The following is a 22757-nucleotide window of genomic DNA, read 5'->3' on the forward strand; positions in this document are numbered from 1 at the left end:
GTGAAAGAGATACATAGAGTGGCTTGCCTCCCACATGACCCCAACCAGGGCCAGGGATGAATCGCAACTGAGGTATGTATGTGCCTTTGACTGGAATTGAACCTGTGACTCATTGATTCACGGCCAACACTCTAACCTCTGAGCCAAACCAGCCAGGGCATGTTTTCTTTATCTTATTTTCATTTCTTGTTCTTCCCTACTGCACTATTATTCCTCTTTCACACCTGGTCTGTCTGTCCCTTATTGAGTTCATTACATTAAAAGGTGTATTTTGAGTGAGAATTGATTTCTGGAAGTATTATTTGAATGTATTAATAAGAAACCCCAAAACTCCCCAGCTGGTGTGGCTCAGTAGATTGAGCATCATCCCATGGACTGGGAGGTCCCAATTTGATTCCTGGTCAGGGCACATGCCTAGGTTGCAGGCTTGATCACCAGTGGGGGGCATGCAGGAGTCAGCAGATCAATGTTTCTCACATCAGTATTTCTATCTCTCTCCCCTTCCTCTCTCTAAAAAACCAATAAAAACATTTTAAAAAGGAAACCCCAAAATGGCTCGGACAGTGTGGCTCAATGGTTGAGCGTCGACTCATTCACCAAGAGGTCACCGGTTCGATTCCCGGTCAGGGCACATGCCCAGGTTGTGGACCAAATCCCCAGTAGGGGGCATGCAGGAGGTGGCTAGTCAATGTTCTCTCTCGTCAATGTTTCTATCTCCCTCTCCCTCTCCCTTTTCTTGCCTCTCTCTCTCAAAATCAATAAAGAAATAAAAATTTTAAAAAAAGAAACCCCACAACAAACAAAAAAGAATTGATCAAGAGGGTCCTCTGATAAAATGTTCCAGTGAGGCCTATCACTGGTGTTTTTCTTTCTCTTCTACTACTGTGAGATGTTTGTCAAATAAATACAATATGGCTTCAATTTTTTTCCATAACTTTTAAAAATAGCTTTATTGAGATATAATTCACATACTGTTAAATTCACACATTTAAAGCTTACAGTTCATTGGCTTTTAGTGTATTTGCAGAATTGTGAAGTCATAACTTTTTAAAAGATATTTTATTACTAATTTATTTTCCATAAACTCATTATTTATGATTTTATAGTTGGTTTTCTTAGAATTTTAATATCAGGATGAAATGATTCTAGCCATGAAGGAATTTTGTATGTTAACTCTGATTTGAGTTAAATATTGGGTTTTGAGAATCACAGAATAATGTCTGCTCTGAGAAATTGAATAGAAGTTGCTTTTGTGTTTTTAATTAGTAGTTTGCATCATGATGTGGCAGCTGTGAAGGAAAACACCAATACTCCTGACAACCCAAGTGGAAATGGCAAACAAGATCGGATCAAACAGAGAAGAGCTTCCTGTCCTCGACCAGAGAAGGGGACTAAATTCCAGCTTACTGTCCTTCAGGTTAGTGTGTAAATATGGGTGGGTTAAGAGTGGGAGTAGACGTCTGGGGGTCAGAGAGGGGTGATATTACTGTGGAAGTAGGGTATTGTGAATTAACTTTTCCTCCATTACACATTTTTTCTTCCCTGACCGATATGGCTCAGCAGTTAAAACATCCACCTGTGGACCAGAGAGTCACAGGTTTGAGTCCCTGTCAAGGGCACATACCTTGGTTGTGGGTTCGATTCCCAGGCCCATCTTGGGGTCGAGGGGGTGGCAACCAATAGATGTGTCTCTTTCATATTGATGTTTCTCTCTCTGTCTCTCCCCCGACTCCCTCCCACTCTAAAAGAAAAATCAATGGGAAAAATTTTTTTCTGATAAAAGTATTATGTATTAATTGTTAGACTTAAGAAATGTAAGGAAGAAAATAAAAATCACTTGTACTCTCAGATATAGTTCCTGTTAATGTTTTAATTTGTTTCATCTCTTTTATTCTGTATGTTACTGTCCTATTTTACATTAAGATTATAGTAGTAATAGTGGAAATTTATTGAATTATTTTGTGGTAGACACCCCAAATGTTATACATTTGCTTTATCATTTAATCTGTTAATAACCTTGTATGATAGGTGGTGGTATACTTATCTTTATAAATCAGAGTTAGAGAGGTAAAGTAATTTGCCTAAGGTGATTCAACTAGTAAGCAATAGTCAGATCTGAATCCAGATCAGACTTTAAAGCACATATCTCTAATCAATATAGTATATGTTTTGGAGGGATGCTAAACCTTATATATAATTTTATATATTGCCTTTTAAAAACTTAATGTATTATATATACTTTACTGTGTCATTAAGTAATTTTAATAACATTTAAAATAGTCCTTTGTATAGAGATATAATTTTAAAAAAATTTTTAATGTTTTTAGTGATTTTTTTTTTAATCCTCACCTGAGGATATTTTTCTTCAGATAGAGTGGAAGGGAGGAAGGGAGGGAGAGGGAGAGAGAGAGAAACATCTACGTGAGAGGGACACATCAACTGGTTGCCTCCCACATGACCCCAACCAGGGCTGGGTACGAACTGCAACCAAAGTACGTGCCCTTGACTGGAATCAAACCCACACCTCTTTGGTCCGCAGGCTGACGTTCTAACCACTGAGCCAAACGGACCAGGGCTTTATTGATTTTTTAGAGACAAGAAGGGAGAGATAGAAACATCAATTGGCTGCCTCCTGCATGCCCCCTACTGGGGATCGAGCCCACAACCCAGGCATGTGCTTTGACCGGAAATCAAACCGGGACCTCTCAGTCCATGGGATAGCGCTCAGTCCACTGAGTCACACCAGCCGGGCTAGTGTTTTTGTTTGTTTGTTTGTAATTTATTGTTTCCAGTCTTATATTTAGTTCTTTGATTCATTTTGACTTTATTTTTCTGTAATGTGACAAATAGAAGTCTAGTTTTATTCTTTTACATGTGACTTTCCAATATTCCTAGCACCATTTATTGAAGAGGCTTTTTTTTTTCTATTGTATGTTTTTGGGTTATTTTTTTTTTTTTTTTTTTTTTTTTTATCCTCACCCGAGGACATTTTTCGATATTTTGTTCAGATAGAGTGAGAGTGAGAGAGAGAGAGAGAGAGAAACATCGACGTGAAAGCGACACATCGAGTGGTTGCCACCCACACGACCCAACCAGGGCTGGGGACAAACTGCAACCAAGGTACGCGCCCTTAGCGGGAACCGAACCCGGGTCTCTCCGGACCGCAGGCCGACGCTCTAACCGCTGAGCCAAACCGGCCATGGCTGTTTTTGGCTTCTTTGTTGAAAATTATTTGCCCATATACATGTAGGTTTATTTCTGGACTCTTGATCCTATTCCATTGGTCTGTGTGTCTGTTTTTCTGCCAATACCATGTTGTTTTGCTTTCTTAAAATTTTTATTGATTTTTGGAGAGACAGGAAGGAGAGGGAGAGAGAGAAAAACATGGATATGAGAAAGAAACATCCATTGAGCATGTCTCACACTGGGGAATCCAGCCAGGCATGTGCCCTGACTGGGAATCAAACCCAGCAACCTTTTGGTGCATGGGACAATGCCCAACCAACCGAGCCACTCCAGCCAGGGTACAATATCTTGTTGTTTTGATTATTGTCATTTCATAGTATAATTTGAAGTTAGGGAGTGTGATTGCTCTAGCTTTGTTCTTTTTTTCTGAAGATTGTTTTGGCTATTTGGAGTCGTTTGTGGTTCCATAGAAATTGGATGATTTTTGTTGTTGTTCTAGTTCCTTAAAGAATGCTTTTGGAGCCCTGGCCAATTTGGATCAGCAGTTAAAGTGCCGGCCCCATGGACCAAAGAGTCATGGGTTTGATTCTGGCCAAGGACACGTACCTCGGTTGCGGTTCTTCCCCGGCCCTGGTTGGGGTTGTGCAGGAGGCAACCAGTAGATGTTTCTCTCTCACGTCAATGTTTCTCTTTCTCTGTCCCTCTCTCCCACTCTATCTGAAGATAAATGGAAAAATATCCTCAGGTGAGGATAAAAAAAAAAAAGAATGCCATTGGGATTTTGATGGGGATTGTATTAAATCTGTATAGTGCTTTAGGTAAGATAGCCGTTTTAACTATGTTGATTCTTCGTACAATTATTGATTCTTAATCTGGAGGGAAAATGATTCCTTTAAAAATGCCACTGACTGCACGGCTGATGTGGCTCAGTTGTTGAGCATCGACTCATGCACCAAGAGTTCACCAGTTCGATTCCCAGTCAAGGCACCTGCCCAGGTTGTGGGTCAAATCCTCAGTGGGGGGCATGCAGGAGGCAGCTGATCAATATTCTCTCTTATTGATGTTTCTGTCTCTCCCTCCCTCTTCCTTCTTCTCTCTCTCTCAAAATCAATAAAGAAACAAAATTTTTTAAATGCCACTGACATTTTGATGGAGATCACATTACGTCTGTGTATTGCTTTCAGTAAGATGGGCATTTTAACTATGTTGATTCTTCTGACAATGATTGATTCCTAATCTGTTGGTGAAATGTTTGCCCAGGTGTCAACCTCTGGAGACAACATGGTAGAGTGTCAACTGGAGACGCACAATAACAAGATGGTCACCTTCAAGTTTGATGTTGATGGTGATGCACCAGAGGATATTGCAGACTATATGGTAAGTACAGTAAAACCAAATTATTTTCCTTTTAGTGTTCTCTCTCTTTCCCTTGTAACTCTTCCCCCATTGATTCAGAGCCCTCTTTTTTTAGGGTACTGTTTTAAAATTTGTACAGAGCTAAATTGGTTATGATCAAGAGGAAGTCGATGCACCTCCTCTGATTTCATTATATTTATCTGCAAAATATGAAGGTGTTTCATTGAGAGGTGTTCTAGGCCAGTGGTTCTTATCCCTAGCTGCATGTTAAAATCACCTGAAGAGGTTTTTTTTAAACAATCTTCTAGGTCCTTAATTAAATCAGAATCTTTGGGGGTAAGGCCTAAATATCAATAGTTTATAAAGTTCCCCAGGTAATTCTAATGTGTTAGCTACTGATATAACATCTTATACTTAAGTGTTTAAGTAATGTTCATGATTTCATTTTGTTTTCATATTTTCTTTGAATTGTTAGGCTTAAGCTAGTATTTTTCCTTTTTTAAACAATGGAGACGGGATGGGGCGGCGGTTAGAGTACATAGTGCTTTTGTTTCTGCCAGTTTTCTTTGGACATACATTCCTGACCAAGCAGGACTAAACATTTTAAAAGATAAAAATGCTGTCAGTTTTACTCTTAGTGAACATAGTGTTTTCTGAACTGTCTCCAGTCCATACTTTATCATCTTTAGAGATGCTTCGTTTTGTGATTTATAAGCTTTTGGGTTTGGACATCTAGTTTTAAACATAAACACTGCCTCAGTTATGAGGCACGCCAGTCAATTTGTAGAATGCCAGATAGTTTTTTAAATCCTGGCTTCTTCTCTTGTAGGTATTGCCCACTTGACAAATGTCAGTGGTCTCAATAGAGAAAGAATATTTCAATATGCTATGTTGCATTTTATTGCTGGTCTTTGTTAATTCTCTTGTGGCATTTGGATCTAAATAAATAATTTTAATTTAGGGTAATCACCATTGATATACTATTATAATTTTGAAGAAACTGAATTCATTCTCTTGAGTAGACTTACTTTTACTTTTTGACAGGTTGAAGATAACTTTGTGCTGGATAGTGAGAAAGAAAAATTTGTAGAAGAATTGAGGGCTATCGTAGGTCAAGCCCAGGAGATTCTTCATGTCCACTCTGCTGCAGAAAGAGCCATAGGAGTTGACTCTATTACCGTGGAATCCAACAATAGTCAAGTAAGAGCAGTTGTTTAGCAAATAGGTCTTCTGAGATATGTATCAGGAACTTCTTTATTTATCTATTCATTTTTAATTCAGACAGGATCATCTGAACAAGTACAGATAAATTCTGCATCCACTCAAACCAGCAGTAAGTATATTTAATAAAATTTACCATTTGGCATTTGAAGCAAGACATTTTGGAAACTTTAATTTACACATCTTCATTGGGAAAGATGTTAGCCAATAAAGGAATTTGAGAAATTGCTAATGTAGGTTTTCCCACACTCTGAAAGGACTTCATAGCCCAGAAGAAAGTATAAGAAGTAAAACCATTCTCCAAATTTCCTTCAAGTGTTGGTTCTTCTTTATCTGATTAATTTATTTCTGAGTTGCCGCACGGTATGTTACCAGAAAAGTAGTCACAGTACTGATGACCTTTAATGCTTTACTGTTTGAACTTGACCGGTAAGTTTTATTTCCCCCCCTGATGTGAGATGGACAGAAACATTCCTAACTAAAATCATTATGTTCTAAGTTTGCCTCTTGTTTTAATTATCATTGATATTGTGATTTCATTCCACCAGTGATGTGCTTCTCCTTCCTCTGATCACTAAGTTTTTATAAATCAGATACCAGATAAACTTCCAGGGGCTAAAAACGTGGTCCTCTGTTTTCTTTCTCACTACTTTATCTCTCCATTCTTCTCAGCTCTGGTCATGGGTATATTTAGAATATCTGGGAGGGGGAGAAAAGGCATAGACGAATGAGGACTCTGAAGGAATTATAATGACATGAAGAAGCAACAGGTGGTGTGCGAGTCATGGAACCAGATACAATTACCCTGAAATGGAGTTTGTGTTAGAATGCCAGGGTCTTCCTCTATCTTTTTCTCAGTAGCAGGCGTCTGAGCCGATTTCTGGCTGACAAATAGGGTAATGTTTAAAATAGAATTACTCATTTTAATACGTTTACAAAGTGGGAGTAAAGATGTAGGGGCTTATTTTATTTTTTAAGTCGTCGTACAGTAAAATTGACTTTTTTCTTTTAATGTACAGTTCTGTAAATTGTAATACTCATGTAGATTTCTGTAAGCATCACCATAATTAGGATACAGAACAGGAAATGTAGGTCTTAATGGTAAAAGTGCTTTCCTTCCTATCCAGCCCCCCCCCCCCGCAAAGTGCCTGCTTGTAACTGCTGTTGATATGTTTGTTTCTGTAAAATCTAAAATCTTTCTCTAAAGACATCGTATGCTTAATTTTTTAGGGTATTTGTCAGGATTGGGGGGTTCAGGTCTTATAAATTACACACATGCTAGTGTTGTAAATGGAGATACAAGAAAAATTGATGTTTTAACCTGGTTCCCTTAGTCATTAGGGTCAACATACTGACAATTGCTTTGCACATTAAATTTTGCTAATTTTTTCTACAGATGAATCTGCTCCTCAGTCGTCCCCAGTTGGTCGGTGGCGATTCTGTATCAATCAGACAATAAGAAACCGTGAGGCTCAATCTCCTCCTTCTCTTCAGCAGTCCATGTCTGCAGTGCCTGGGCTATATCCACTTTCTAGTAAGCATTCATTCTCTGCCAACTTTATCCAGACTTGGAGGACGGGGGTGCAAAATATGGACCATGTCCTTTTCTTAAAGATTTTTTAAATCGATTTTTAGAGAGAGAGGAAGGGAAAGGGCGTGGGGGGCGGGGAGAGAAAGAGAAAGAGAAACATCCATGTGAGGGGGGAAACATCAATCGGCTGCCTCCTACACTGCCCCTGTGAGGGAGCGAGCCTGCAACCTGGGCATGTACCCTGACCCAGACTCGAACCGGCAACCATTTTGGTGCACAGAACAACGCCTAACCAACTAGCCGCACCAGCCAGAGCTGGACCATACCTCTAACTTGTTTTCATTGGTATTTTGTGCTTATGAGCATTTTCATAAGCATTTTTTAGATGTTAATACTAGGGTGTAACATGCCGTTTTTATTTAATATTTATGAATAAAAGAAAAGGTTTTTTTTTTCCTTGACAGGTTGAATTCTGTGTATTTTGAGTCTTATTTACAAAGTTCTCATTTGCCCCTTGCTCCTCCTGTCCATTTTGAGTTTGGGTAGTAGTCCATGCTCTGTACTTACCAATACGTGCTTAGCTGTTCTTTTGTTATTGTTCCAGGTCCAAGAAAAACAAATAATAAGGAAATATCACAGGACACACTGCTCACTCTAGAAAACAATCCATGCCAGCGTGCACTTTTCACCTCCAAGTCAGCACACAAGGATTTAGTTGATGGTAAGATTTCTGAATGTGCCAGTGTAGAAACTAAGCAGTCAGCTGTACCTTATGAGGTGGAAGATGACAGGCATAGGATGGCACCAGTTGCTAGTAGTTCCACTTATACTGCTACTTTAGTTCATACAGTTCCAGTTGAATGTGAGGGACTCACCAGCCAACCAGGAATATTTCTACCTGTGTATCCATGTCACCAAGCTGCCAGTCAGGCTAATGTACTTATGGCACCTCCTGACGAATCAACTCAGATTGCTGGTAACTCTCTTAAAACTTCAGCATTTATGTCTGATCAGAAGCCTCAATCCTCATCACTGCAGCATCCAACTATGGATGCAGAGTTTACCTCCCAAGAAGGAGAATCCACAGTGAACATTGAAGCAAGTTCTCCTAAGATGGGCATTCCCACTCAGACCCCCGGCCTTGAACCAACTACGCTTCTACCCACTACTGTCCTGGAATCAGATGGGGAAAGACCTCCAAAAATGGAGTTTGCAGATAACCGAATTAAAACTCTAGATGAAAAATTAAGAAACTTGCTCTATCAGGAGCATAGCATAACTAGCTATCCTGAGAGCCAGAAGGATACCCAAAGCATAGACTCTCCATTTTCTTCCTGTGCTGAAGATACAGTCTCATGTCCAGTGCCAGAAGTCATAGCCATCAGTCACTGTGGAATTCAAGACAGTCCTGCACAGTCCCCTAATTTTCAGCAGACAGGCTCTAAGATTCTGTCCAATGTGGCTGCCAGTCAGCCTGCTAACGTATCAGTGTTCAAAAGGGACCTGAATGTGATAACTTCTGTACCCAGCGAATTATGTTTACATGTAAGTATAATTCTTTCTAACCAATTCCTTGTCCTTATGCTTTTAAAGAAATACATTCTTTTTTAAAGTTCTATTCTTTGGAATGAAATTGTCTGTGTCACAAGATTCTGAGGTCACAGGTATTTCAGAAGGCCTTCTTAGTTGAAGGTGCCCAGAACTTCTCACTAGAGATGGCAGAACTATCTTTGGTAAGAGAGCCCTCTGGTGAATTAGCTAGGAACTTGCAAACAATGTCTGTTTTTGTATTAATGACAAGAACAGGACTGACTTATAGATTCAGTTTTAGTGGGTAGGAAGAACTTACTTTGAGATTTCTACTTAAAAATGCCTGTTATAAGTTTACTTTTCAAGAATTTTATGGTTTCAATTTTATCTTGTTTTCATGGGTTTTACTTTATTTGAAAATTTTAAAACAAAATAAAAATCATCCACAATCTCATAACTTTCTTTTTTAAGTTATATAATGTAGAAATTTAATTTCCCTTTTCTGTCTCTTCAAATCACAGATGTAACCACAATCTGGTGTTTTTCTACTATTTTGTACTTACCCTTCTTGACTTAAGCTTAACACAGATCTATTTACATACCTGCAACTTTTTATTCACAAAAATAGGATTGTGCTATATACATATTGATCTGGAACTTTATTTTTTCAGTTTACAGTATTTTATAGATATCTTTCTAAATCTTTTATTAGTATTATATAAGTAGTATTTACATTTATATAGAGTAAAATCCATCCCACTTCCAAACCTATAGACGTAACTGTTAATAAATCTTTCCAATCATGGTTTTAATTAACACACACATATTTATCTAGATATGTTTCTTTATATGTATTATATGTTTGCAAAGACATAGATACATGTTATATATTTATTGATATATACTTCTTTATATATGTGCCCTGGTCTGCATTTTTTTTCACTTATTATGTGCTATTTATGTCAGTACATATAGTTTCACCTCACTTAACTTTCTTTTTTTTTTTTTTTCTTTTTTTTTTTAATCCTCACCCGAGGATATTTTTCCATTTTTTGTACAGATAGAGTGGGAGGGAGAGAGTGGGAGGGAGAGAGAGGAAGGGAGAGAGAGTGAGAAACATCGACGTGAAGGGACACATCGAGTGGCTGCCACCCGCACGACCAACCAGGGCCGGGGACAAACTGCAACCGAGGTACATGCCCTTAGCGGGAACCAAACCCGGGTCTCTCCGGACCGCAGGCCGATGCTCCAACCGCTGAGCCAAACTGGCCAGGGCTCACTTAACTTTCTTAAACAATGACATAATATTTTCTTGAATAGATATAGTTAAAATATTTATTTTTTGGTAAACTAGTAATTTTAAATTATTCAATTAATACATAAACATGAAAGCAATTCAGAAGGATAGAAATTTTAAAGTAATTGTTTTGTTAATACCTTCCCACACCCCACTGCACTTCCCAAACACTGTTAAGTTCCTATTTTAATTCTTGTGCTCATTGCCACTAATAACTTATAGATAATATACTTATTCATCTATTTTTTTATTTAGTTATTTCAGACAATACCTATTTACGTACTGCTATGAAGGGTGAGGAAATTATACTCTTCCTTTCCTCCACTTTTCTTCCCTGTACATCTTCTAATTTTTATTAATTATATTACTTGATAACATTGGTAAAGGTTAACATCTGCATTTTTTCCTGCAAAAATTGATTGTGCTTTGTCTATAGTTTGATTCAAAGAATTGAAAATAAATGAAAAGCATTTGTATTATGATCATATGTGTTGTCTAATGATCACATAATGTGATTAGAACCATAAAAAATGAAATGTAATTCTATGTCATTTAAACTTTGTTGTTCAAAGGAGACTTCTTCCAAGTGTCAAGGTCAAATGGATTTTTTTTCAAGTGTCCATAGCTACATCTTGATAAAACTTACCTGCCATTGTTTCTGGTGTCCTAAAATTCCTTCTGCCCCTCCAAAATGTTTCTATGAGTAATATTTTAAAATATGTTGCATGGAAGACTACTGTGTGTGTGTTTGCTTTGGGCGATGGGCACATGATACAGTGTGCAGATGATGTTTTGTTGAGTTGTACACTTGAAACCTGTATGGTTTGGTGAACCAATGTCACCCCAATAAATTCAATTAAGAAAACCCACTAAACTGTATAGTTTAAATGGGCGAACTTGAGAGTGTGTGAAACATACATCAATAAAACTTTTTTAAAATAAAAAACAAAACCATGTTGAAAAATAATAATGTTTTTTTTAATGTCCAAAAATGCCTGTATTTTGCTTCACATTTGATTAAGTACATATGGTAGGATAATTTTGAGTTAATTTTTGTATATTGTATTAGATAAGGGTCCAGAGTCATTACTTTGTGTGTGGCTATCCACTTGTTCCAGAACCACTTGTTATTCTTTGTTGTTATGACAAATGGAATTGTTTTCTTAATTTTCTTTTTAGCATTTTTCATTGCTAGTGTATAGACATACAACTGATTTTTGAGTGTTCTACAGGTTTGCTGAGTTTGTTTATTAGTTCTAACAGCTATTGGTGTATTATTTAGGATTTTCTATATAGTACATAAGATCATATCATCTGTGAATAGAAATTGTTTTATTTCTTCATTTCCTGTTTTTCTTATTAACTTTTCATTTTATGCTTTCTATCTCTGTCCCTTTGCTTTTTGTACTGGGAGAATTTCTTAATTTTTAAGCTGTTTGCAATGTCCTATTCAGCTATTTTTTAATGTCAATGATTATATTTTTAATGTCTAATAACTGTATGTAGTTTATTGTTTTTTCTTATGGATGTTGTATATTCACACATCTCTTGAAGATATTAAAGTTTTATTCTATGTTATTAATGCTATTTCCTTGGCTATTCTGTTTGTTGAGTTTAGTGTTATTTTTTTTTCTTTATTGATTTTAAAGAGAGAGGAAGGGAGAGAGAGAGACAGACAGAAACATCAATGAGAGAGAAAAATCAATCGGCCGCCTCCTGCATGCCCCCCACTTGGGATTTGGCCCACAACCTGGGCATGTGCCCTGACTGGGAATCGATCTGGGACCTCTCAGTCAATGGGACAGTGCTCAAACCACTGAGCCACACCAGCTGGGCTAGTGTTTTTATTTGTTTGTTTGTTTTTTATTATGTTGATTTCCCATAAGTGTTTAGTGATTCTTAGTTGTATACTCATCTTTTCCCCCATAAGATTTCTTTTTTGTCATTTTGTAAAAACTAAACATGATTACTGTAGCCTTTCTCCAGTAATTTCAAGAAAGGCATGGGACAAGTTTCCTGGCACTGGATTGTACTTTGTCTCTAATGCTGCCTGGAAGGGACCCAATGGCTAGAGCTTCCCCTTTCTCCTGGATGTTGTCTCCTTCTTACATTGCTGACCTTTCTCTTGGCCACAGACATTTTCCTCTTACCACTCTTACATGGGAGCAGATGCCTCTGCTGTCTTTTGCTTGCTGTGGAGGTAGGGAGGGAAGGACCAGAACTGCCTGGCTGTTCATTTTTTGGTACCCCAAGCAGTTTACTCTGTCACTCAGTGACTATCTGCTGAGCTGTGAATAAGTCAAGATCTCTGTTTTCGTGGAGCTCACATTCTAGTAGAAGAAGATTGACCTTAAAAAAATAAATAAAGTAATTATAGTAAAGTAAAGGGCTATGATAGAAAGACTACGGGATTACTTTATGAAGGCTGGTTAGGGAAGGTCTTGTATTTGGTGGTGACATTCACAGATGGAGACCTGTTCAAGGAATCAAAAGAAGGCCAGTATGTATGAGGGTGTTATGAGATGATGTTGAAGAGGCAAAGGGAAGACAGATCATGTAGAACTTTATAAGCATTCTAGCCAACCACTCATCTTTTTGTTTGACCAGGACTCTCTACCATTGCCCATATCTGCTACTCAAATTTGCAGCATTTTGAAACAGTTTCTGCATATTTCATGAGCTGCCTTTTTCTTCTTTAATTATATATACATAAGTCTACATCTGTTTCTCCTGTCATGTCTATAAATTTGGATTGGTAAAGAAGTCTAGAACTTGTATTTAACTTACCACATTGATCCAGTTATTATGAAAAATCTTTTCTGTAATTTCAGTGGGAACAATGTAACATTTCTAAATTGTAATGTTATTGAGAATATTTGTCCTTTTCATAAAGGTAGTATTATTACTATTCCAAAATGGGGCTTTAGAAAATAAAAACTAATTGTTCAGAGTTTTATTTTCAATAACTGCCCTAAGTGTTAATAATTCTTAGTGCCACTTGGGCTGTCTTTCTTCAGAAAATACTAAATCCCATTCCTTGAGCTTTCTTTTTTTCTTTTTTTCATTATTGATTTTAGAGAGAGAGGAAGGGAGAGGGAGAGAGAGATAGAAACATCGATGCAAGAGAACATCGATTGGCCACCTCCTGCATGCCCCCCACTGGGGATCAGGCCCACAACCTGGGCATGTGTCCTGACCAGGAATCGAACTGGTGACATCTTAGTGCATGGGTCAACGCTCAACCACTGAGCCACACCAGCTGGGCCCAGTCCTTGTGCTTTCAAATACTCTTAACTTTCTAGATTAGCACTGACCATTCTCATGTTTCCCAAAGTATTTTTAATTGTATATATTAAACTTTTGTATTAATTATTATAGAGAATTTATTTTTAAAGTACCCATTTAGAATATAACAGTTAATTCTGGCTTTTTTAGGAGAGGGATGGAAGGTCAAGAAGAGGGAAGAGTGATTTTATTGCCAGCCATGGCCTGATGTTAACAATTTTTAGAGCATGAATTTGAAATAATTTTGAGATCCGTTGTAAATTTCTGTGTGCTTACATAAAGTAAGAAACTTGATTTGGTAATATTTCCCTATAAATCTAAATGTCTAGTTATCTTGGCTTTCTATGTTCTCATTTATGTCAGCCTTTTTCAACTCCCTTAAATAACAAACAGAAATAAAAATGTTCAGTTTAAGAATATAGAGTTTCAGTAACCTTTTTTAGTAAATTGGTGCATATGAAGGAAATCATTTTAATTTTAATATTTAGTTTTCAAAATTGCTTTATTGGAAAAATATTCTAGGGTAGAAGATTAATAATTTGTTCTTTTATTTATCTGAAGTCTAAATAATATATTTTTTTAATTGATTGATTTTAGAGACAGGAAAGGGGGGAGGCAGGGAGGGAGGAGAGAGAGAGACATCGATTTGTTGTTCCACTTATTTATGCATTCATTGTTTGATTCTTGTATGTGCTCTGACCTGGGATTAAACCTGCAGCCTTAGTGTATGGGATCAATGTTCTAACCAACTGAGCTACCCAGCCAGGGCCTGATGTCTAAATATTTTTTTAAGAAAGGGGAAGGCTTAATTCTTACAAGTTGAATACTTAGGTTCAGTCTGGAATGGTACTATTAATGCAAGTATACATGGCATTCTATTTTTGATTACTGATTAGTCCATACAAGAAACTGCACTGGTATAAACAAACTGCTACACTTTACTTAAATTATTATCATTTTGAGTTTTTCTCTTTTTGTCTCCATTAGGAGATGTCCCCAGATGCTTCACTTCCAGGGGATCCAGAGGCCTATCCTGCTGCTGTGTCAAGCGGTGGAGCCACTCGCCTGCAGACAGGAGGTGGATATTTTGGCCTAAGCTTTACTTGTCCTAGTCTCAAAAATCCTATTAGCAAGAAATCCTGGACTCGCAAATTAAAAAGCTGGGCATACAGGCTACGGCAGTCATCCAGCTTTTTCAAGAGATCAAAAGTCCGTCAAGGTAGTGTGCTTACAGTCAGGGACATAGCCTAGGTAACATCACTTTTCATTTACTTCTGTTTTGTTATTTATTCATACACAAGTGTTGCCACTTTTTCCACGTAGCCCATGTATGTGACACATCCCATTAATGCCATTGCCATTTTATTTCTCCTTTTATAAATAATTTGATTTTATAATTATTCATTTCATATAGATACTAAGTCTTGGGATAAATCTTGCAATGTCTGATTTAGAGTTAGGGATTTCTACAGTGTTGCTTATTACATTAACACTTTTTAATTGTCTAGCCAGAGTTAAGCTTTTTCTACTTTACTTCAGTTTTGGTAATGTAAACAAATTTAGTCTTAAACAATGTTCTCTTTTCTGTTTACAATTTGGCAAAACTTGCAGTGGAAACAGAAGATACGAGATCAGCACTTGCTCCCGATCCCATTCCTCTGGCCGGGGAGTCCACAGCTGACACCAGGACTTTGAGTAGATGTAAAGCAATGAGCGGATCATTTCAGCGGGGTCGGTTCCAGGTTTGTGGTTTTGGTTAAATCTTTATCTGTGTGAGGGTATTATATAGGTAACAACACTGAAGACATTGGTCTGTAGGTGATAGTTATTTTAAATGTAGATCATTGTCATATTTAATTTGCATCCTGTCACCTTTTTTTTTTTTTTTCATCCTCACCCGAGGACATTTTTCTATTTTTTGTTCAGATAGAGCGGGAGGGAGAGAGAGGAAGAGAGAGAGAGAGAAACATCGATGTGAAAGGAACACATCGAATGGCTGCCACCCGCACGACCGACCAGGGCCGGGGACAAACTGCAACCGAGGTACGTGTCCTTAGCGGGAACCGAACCCAGGTCTCTCTGTACTGCAGGCCGACGCTCTAACCACTGAGCCAAACCGGCCAGGGCGCATCCTGTCACCTTTTGAAGCCATCTAGTAAAAGTATCTAAAGAAATGGAGATTTTATATAGGGGGATAAATGGTAATGGGAAATAAATAAATAAGTAAATAAATAAATAAATGGCATCCCTTAAAAAAGAAATGGGGATTTTAGTAGCTGGAAGAGAGCACAGAAAGGGATCATTATTTTATGGTAAGAGGTTAAGTCATCTTTTTTATAAATCTGTTTCTTGTCTTTTAGAATCTCAGCATCTTTAATTACAGAATTTTTTTTTAACTATGAAATTTTATTTGAGCAATTGAAGCCAACCCTCTTTACCTAAGGGACCAATGGAAAGACTTTGAGGCCCTGGCTGGGTAGTTCAGTTGGTTAGAACGTAATCACCATACGCAAAGGTTACAGGTTCAATCCCCAGTCAGAGCACGGAAAAGAATCAAATAATGAATGCATAAATAAGTGAAACAACAAATCAATGTTTTTTTCTCTCTCTCTGTCTGTCAGTCTCTCTCTCTCTCTCTCTCTTTCTCTCTCCCTTTTCCCCTTCCTTTGTCGCTCTAAAATCAACAAGTAAAAAAATTAAAAAGACAAAGATTGAATGTGGGGAATATAGATGGGATTTTTAAGCTTTGGTATTATTGATATGTATATATCACAAGCTGAACATCCACTTGTCTGTGCCATATATTGATGTTGGATTTCTTTGTGGGTTTACTCTTTTAGTTAGGCAGAGCCAGCCATTTTTGCCTTTTTGTATCTCAGGTGATTACGGTTCCTCAGCAGCAGTCAGTGAAAGTGACATCTTTTGGAATAGAACACAGGCCAGTCTTCAGTGAAATGACAAGCCATTCTAGTGAAGAAGCTCTAGCCTTTATTGAAACAGCAAAGGTTCAGTTGGTAGAAATGGAACCTGCCACGCACAATCCACAAACTTTATTTTCTCCTCAGAAGTTACAAGCTCTTCATGAAACCTTTAAGGAAGATAAAAGAATTCCTAAACAAAGTGACAACTTCTCATCTTTCAGCACAGCTTGTGAGACTGATGTATCTTCTATAACCCCAGAAAAGGAATTGGAAGAAAATTCAGCAGCAGGAAGTAGCATGCAGTCTGGATCTGAACTTTTGCTTAAAGAGAGAGAGAGTCTTACTGTTGGGAGACAACCTAGCTCTGATAGTGAATTTTTAGCCACTCTTCCTGGCAGAGGGAACTCAGTGGCAAAGACTCATCCAGAGAGTGATCAGTGCTTATCACTCCATGAAGAAAAAGCTTGTGCTCAAACACAGACCTCACTCATCTATTCACCATCTTCCCCAATGAGCAGTGATGATGAATCAGAAATAGAGGATGAGGACTTAAAGGTGGAGCTTCAAAAATTACGAGAAAAGTAAGAATTGTTTCTCTTTTGTCACCTATCTAGTTACCCTGGGTTTTATAGAACTGTGTTAGATTGTTAGCTCATTTAGGACTGGTGACATCTTAATAATGGAAAACTATTTTATGATTGAAAACTACAAAGATAGCATCAGATCTGACAGATTATGAATTTAGTCTGACAAGACTGCCCCCCCCCCCCCCAGATACCAGTCACAAGTCCAGGTGCTTCTGACTAGCCTGTTATAAATTGGAGGTTCCCACGAACCTTTCCTCAGTTTAATTAATTTGTTAGAGTGGCTTATAGAACTCAGGAAAACAGTTCACTTAGTAGATTATAGATTTATTATAAAAGGATACAATTCAAGAATAACCAGATGGCGAGGTACAGGGGAAGGAACATGGACTTCCATGCCCTCTTGTGAGTGCCACTCTCGCAGCACCTCCATGTGTTTACCAACCTGGAAGCTCTCTGAACCTCATAATACAGGAATTTTGATGGAAGCTTCATCTTGATAGGTATGATTGATTAAATCACTGGCCATTGGTGATTAATTCAATCTCCAGCCTCTCCCCTCACCAGAGGTGGAAGGGAGTGGCTGAAAATTCCCACCTTGTAATCACGTGGTTGGTTCCCCTGGCAACCAGCCCCCATCCTTAGGGACTTTTCCAAAAGTCACTTCCATTAACCTAGACTCCAATGTGAGGTTGTGCATCGTTTCTTGCTATAAATAATGAAATTCCTTTCACCTTTATCACTCTGGAGCTATTTCAGGAACCGAAGCTATTTGAGGACAAAAGACCAAATAATATAACAAAAGATTCTCCCATTGCTCGTATCACTTAGGAAATTACAAGAGTTTCAGGGGCTATGTGCTAGGAACAGGAACAAAGACCTTATATTTTTTTAAATTAAAATCATAATATCACAACAGTAAAAAAATCACAAAAAACGATCTTGTATTTCTCATGACCTATTCTAATTTCTCAGAGGCAACCACTATGAACTGTTTGGTGTATATACTGCCTATCATTCTTCTGTGCATTTACAAATGTATAGTTTTTGCTTTTGACAGTGTTATGATAATATACATGCTATTCTACAATTTTTTTACTTACCGGTGTCACCTATATATTCATGTTTGCATAAATAATCTTTATTCCATACACTAAAATAGTATGTAGCCATTTAAAGTTGATTTAATCTCTCCTTAATAGGCATTTCAGTTTTATCCCATGTTTTGCTTGAAGTGAACATCCTTATTTTTACATATTTATGCATGTATTTTTGTAGGATCAATACCTAAAAGTAGAATTGCTGGGTTAAAAGATGTGTTCCTTTTAAATTGATAGATATTGCTAAAAATGTTATCAATTGTAGCTATACCATTTTGCACACCAAACAAAAATATATGACGTGCCTGTTTTTTCACTTCTTAACAACATTGGACTGGATAGTATTGATCATTTTAGTTGTATTCCAATCAGATGAATTAATTTCTTTTGTTGTTAATCTTCACCTGAGACAATTTTTTCCTTTGTTTTTTGTTTGTTTGTTTTTTTAGAGAGAAAGTGGAAGGGAGGAGAGAGAGAGAGAGAGAGAGAGAGAGAGAGAGAGAGAGAGAGAGACATGGATATGAGAGAGATACATCAACTGGTTGCCTCCTGCACACGCCCAGGGCCTGGGATCAAACCTGCAACCCAGGTACGGACCCTTGACTGGGAATCAAACTTGTGACCCTTCAGTGCATGGGCCGATACTCTTAACCACTGAGACATGCTGGCCAGGGTTGAATCAATTTTTTTAAAATTGTGTTCTAACTAATAGTGAGGTTATGCATCATCCCTCGTATTTATTGGCTATTTGTATCTCCTCTTCTTTGGAGTCTCCTTTTTATATTTCTCCTCTTTTCTATAAGGATGTTTCTTTTTTTCTTACTGATTTTTTTAGGAACTACTTAGATATTCTAAATATTGATCTTTTACTATGTAATGTAAATACTTCTTGTTTATACGTGCAGCATATAATAAATAAAAGGTTAATATTACCAGTGCTATGTGACTTTAATTTTGTTTTACTGTCTTTCACTATATTGAAGTTTTAGAAATTGGTTCCTATCAATTTGTTGAGGTTTCTTCTTTATGTCTGATTAATTTAATGGTATGCTTAAGAAGGCATTTCCCATTTTAAAATTGTAAAAAAAATTATGTATATCTACATTCTTTTTTAGATTTATTTTTTATATTCACATTCTTAATCTAAATTTCTTGTTAAATTTTACTTGTACTAGTGTAGAGTTTTTTAGCTCCTCTGTATGGTACCAGTACCATTAAAATGCTTTCTGCATCATTTTTATTTAGACATATTCAGGAGGTGGTAAATCTTCAAACCCAGCAGAATAAGGAGCTGCAGGAGCTCTATGAACGCCTCCGGGCAATTAAAGATAGCAAAGTCCAGTCATCAGAGATTGCTCTGCCGTCTGTATCACCACCACGTAGACCAAGATCTTTCAAAAGCAAGCTTCGAAGCCGCCCCCAGTCCTTGACACATGTGGACAGTGGTGCAGTTGCTACAGGTAAATCAATTTTAAAAGTGCTTTAAAAAAACTGGCCAAAGATCAGCAAAATTAGAAAACTAATGATAATGTATTTTTTTTATTAAGCTAAGATGATTTGAAGATGTGCACATTCTGAGATTCTTTTCTAAAACCTTTTTTGGTGTTAAATGTTCTTTTATGGAATAATGGTTAGGATAGATGAGAGATTTTGGAGAGCAGGTAAGTGTATTTCATGTTTTTATTTGGAAAACAAACACCTGAAGGTACAATTTCAATCCCCAAAATTGTTTTGATCCCCAGTGGGGGGCAAGCAGGAGGCAGCCAGTTGATGTTTTCTCTCGTCGATGTTTCTATCTCTCTCTCTCCCTCTCTCTCTAAAATCAATAAAGAAAAAAATTTTTTAAATAAATAAATGAACAGTTAAGCCATCTGGGTCTTGGTGGTATATGTTGGAAATTTAAAACATACTGATTCAGTCTCTTTGTTATAGGTCTATTAAGATTTCTCTTTTTTCAATTTTATTTATTTATTTTATTGATATTAGAGAGAGAAGAAGGGAGAGGGAGATAGAAACATTGATGAGAGAGAACATTGACTGGCCGCCTCCTGCATGCCCCCCACTGGGGATCGAGCCCACAATCTGGGCATGTGCCCTGACCAGGAATCGAACCAGTGACCCCTTGGTGCATGGGTCGATGCTCAACCACTGAACAACACTGGCTGGGTGATATTTATTATCTTTAAACAAACATATTACTCATTTATTAGACTTATATATATAATCATGTGTTAGATCAGATACATAACCTTACACCAAACTGTGAGCACAGACCATCTGGGGCAGGTGTCAATTTTTTTTAAGTATGGAAGAAAAACCTTCTAATGTAAACCCTCCATTTCACTCAACAGTTATATTCTTTTCTCCCAAATAACTCTTGCATTTTACCATCTCATACCTTTATATCATGCATTTCTCTCTATTAATGATATTATTCCCACTTCACTTCATCAATTTTTTTTATTCCTCACCCGAGGATATTTTTTTAATTTATCTTCAGATAGTGTGGGAGGGAGGGGGAGAGAGAGACAGATAGAGAGAAGCAGAGAAATATCTATGTGAGAGGGACACATCAATTTGCTTCCTACACGACCCCAACCAGGGCCAGGGACCAAACCACAACTGAGGTACATGCCCTTGACCAGAATCAAACCCACGACTCTTTGGTCCTCAGGCTGACTCTGTAACTGCTGAGCCAAACCAGCCAGGGCCACTTCATCAATTTTAATGCTGTCCATTTATCCTTCAAGACCAACTCAAATCCTACCTCCTATATTAAGCAGTCCACTATCACCCTGGATGATCTTCCATTGCCTCCTCTCAACCCACTGTAAACACAATTTGTGGCATTGGGAGGCAATGCAGTATAATAGTAAAGAGCTAAGGCTTTGGAGTGAAACAGATCTGGATTCCCTATCTTATGAATGGAGTTCCTAGGGGAGTTGCTTAACCTCAGTAACTTTAGTCTCCTTGCTTATAAGAGACAGGTACTAATTTCTACCAACCTTAGAGTTGTTTAGAGGACTGAGTTTATGTAATGTGATTATGTTTCAGGACCACACAAAGATTCATGAATTCAGTGGAAGATCTCACAGATATTAGCATATAGTTGTATTTATGTCATGGCTAAGGCTATTACAGGAAAAGGATGCACAATGGGATTAGCAAGGGAAAAAGACACAGGAATATAGAGAAATTCATGCATAGACTTCATTATGCTCTCTTCCTATTATGAAGGGACACACTTGAGCATACTCCTCTCAGCAACAAAACAAATGCAGCAACATCCGTGCAAGTTTCTGGCCAGGGAAGCCCATTAGAGACTCAGTGCCCAAGGTTTTTTGTTGTTGTTGTTGTTTTTACTATGGACTAGTCATGTAGTTACCTTCTACCTGGCATGTACCAAAATTCCAGACTATGAAGGAAAGCAGGTATTCAGCATAAATCACATTATTTGTACCAACAATTTGCAAAGTGAATTATATTTATCAGGGAGGAGAGTGAAACCTAGTTCATGCACACCAGCCAAGGTCAAACCTTGGAAGCAGACCTTTCTAAAGATAGCAGTCTTTGGGCCTGCTATGTTCTCTTTTCTGTTACAGCTTAGCACAGTGCTCATGTTATAAGGTGACTATTCACCTACACTGTGGATACCATTACATTGCAATACCATGAATCAGTTCAAGTTTCTCACAGAACAGACATAATTGTGGGCAGGGAAGGATGGCTGTGGATCTCTGTATATATGTTAGGGCAGTGCTTCTTGAAATGTGTTCTGGGCAGGTCATGGTGGGTAGTCACACGCCAGGCCTATAAATTCTTTAGTGAAAGGTTTTTAAGCAAGCTTTACCCATTGTTCTTATGCATCTAGATGAACACAGTTTTGAAATGTCAGAATGCATACCCCTCTAAGGCATAACCACCCTCAAGACAGCACATAATCTTAACTATCCTGTAATCCAATATCTGCCTTGCTTTCTCCCACCTTCATGGAATCTTCCTTATGTTCCCTCCTTAATTTCAAATACATAAAAGAGACTACAAAACAGTTATTCTCTGGAGAATTTTAGATCTTGCTTCCCAGCAACTGTAATCAGTTTGGGCTCAAATAAACTCTTATAAAAATTCTTTACGTGTTTGGACATTTCTTATGTCAACACTACACATATCATAATTAAATTGATTAAAGTGAATGTATCTAGGTATGAATCTTTAGCATGAGAAATTAGAAAAAGAGTAAGTTAAACTCGAAGCAAGTAGGAGGAAGGAAATAATAAAGATTGGAGTGAAAATAAATGAAGCAGAGATGAGAAAAGCAATAGAGAATTGATGAAACCAAAAGTTGATTCTTTGAAAAGATCAACAAAATTGACAAACCTTTAACTACACTGACCAAGAAAAAGAGAAGACTCAAATTACTAAAATAAAAAACGAAAGGAGAAATCATTACAAATCTTACACAAGTAAAAAGAATTATAGGATAATAATGAACAACTGTATGCCAACAAATTAGATAACTTAGATGAAAGGGTCAGATTTCTATAAAATCACAAACAAGAAAAGAGAAAATCTTTTGCCCTGGCCAGTTTGGTTCAGCAGTTAGAGCGTCGGCCTGCGGTCCGGAGAGACCCTGGTTCAGTTCCCGCTAAGGGCACGTACTTCGGTTGCAGTTTGTCCCCGGCCCTGGTTGGTCGTGCGGGTGGCAACCACTCGATGTGTCCCTTCACGTCGATGTTTCTCACTCTC

At 37.6% G+C, this 22757-nt stretch overlaps 1 protein-coding gene across 1 annotated transcript in view; it reads left to right on the top strand.

The window, feature by feature from the left end:
• Positions 1 to 22757, top strand: part of WNK3 (WNK lysine deficient protein kinase 3) — a 104630-nt gene that overhangs the window by 71741 nt on the left and 10132 nt on the right. The window contains 10 exon segments of the mRNA XM_036271444.1: positions 1270 to 1417; positions 4447 to 4563; positions 5587 to 5742; positions 5824 to 5875; positions 7160 to 7297; positions 7899 to 8839; positions 14394 to 14484; positions 15018 to 15148; positions 16286 to 16908; positions 19257 to 19471. Coding sequence (XP_036127337.1) covers positions 1270 to 1417; positions 4447 to 4563; positions 5587 to 5742; positions 5824 to 5875; positions 7160 to 7297; positions 7899 to 8839; positions 14394 to 14484; positions 15018 to 15148; positions 16286 to 16908; positions 19257 to 19471 — 2612 coding nt within the window.

The sequence above is a fragment of the Molossus molossus genome, unplaced genomic scaffold (assembly GCF_014108415.1).
Source record: "Molossus molossus isolate mMolMol1 unplaced genomic scaffold, mMolMol1.p scaffold_m16_p_2, whole genome shotgun sequence".
In the NCBI taxonomy this organism is placed as follows: domain Eukaryota; kingdom Metazoa; phylum Chordata; class Mammalia; order Chiroptera; family Molossidae; genus Molossus; species Molossus molossus.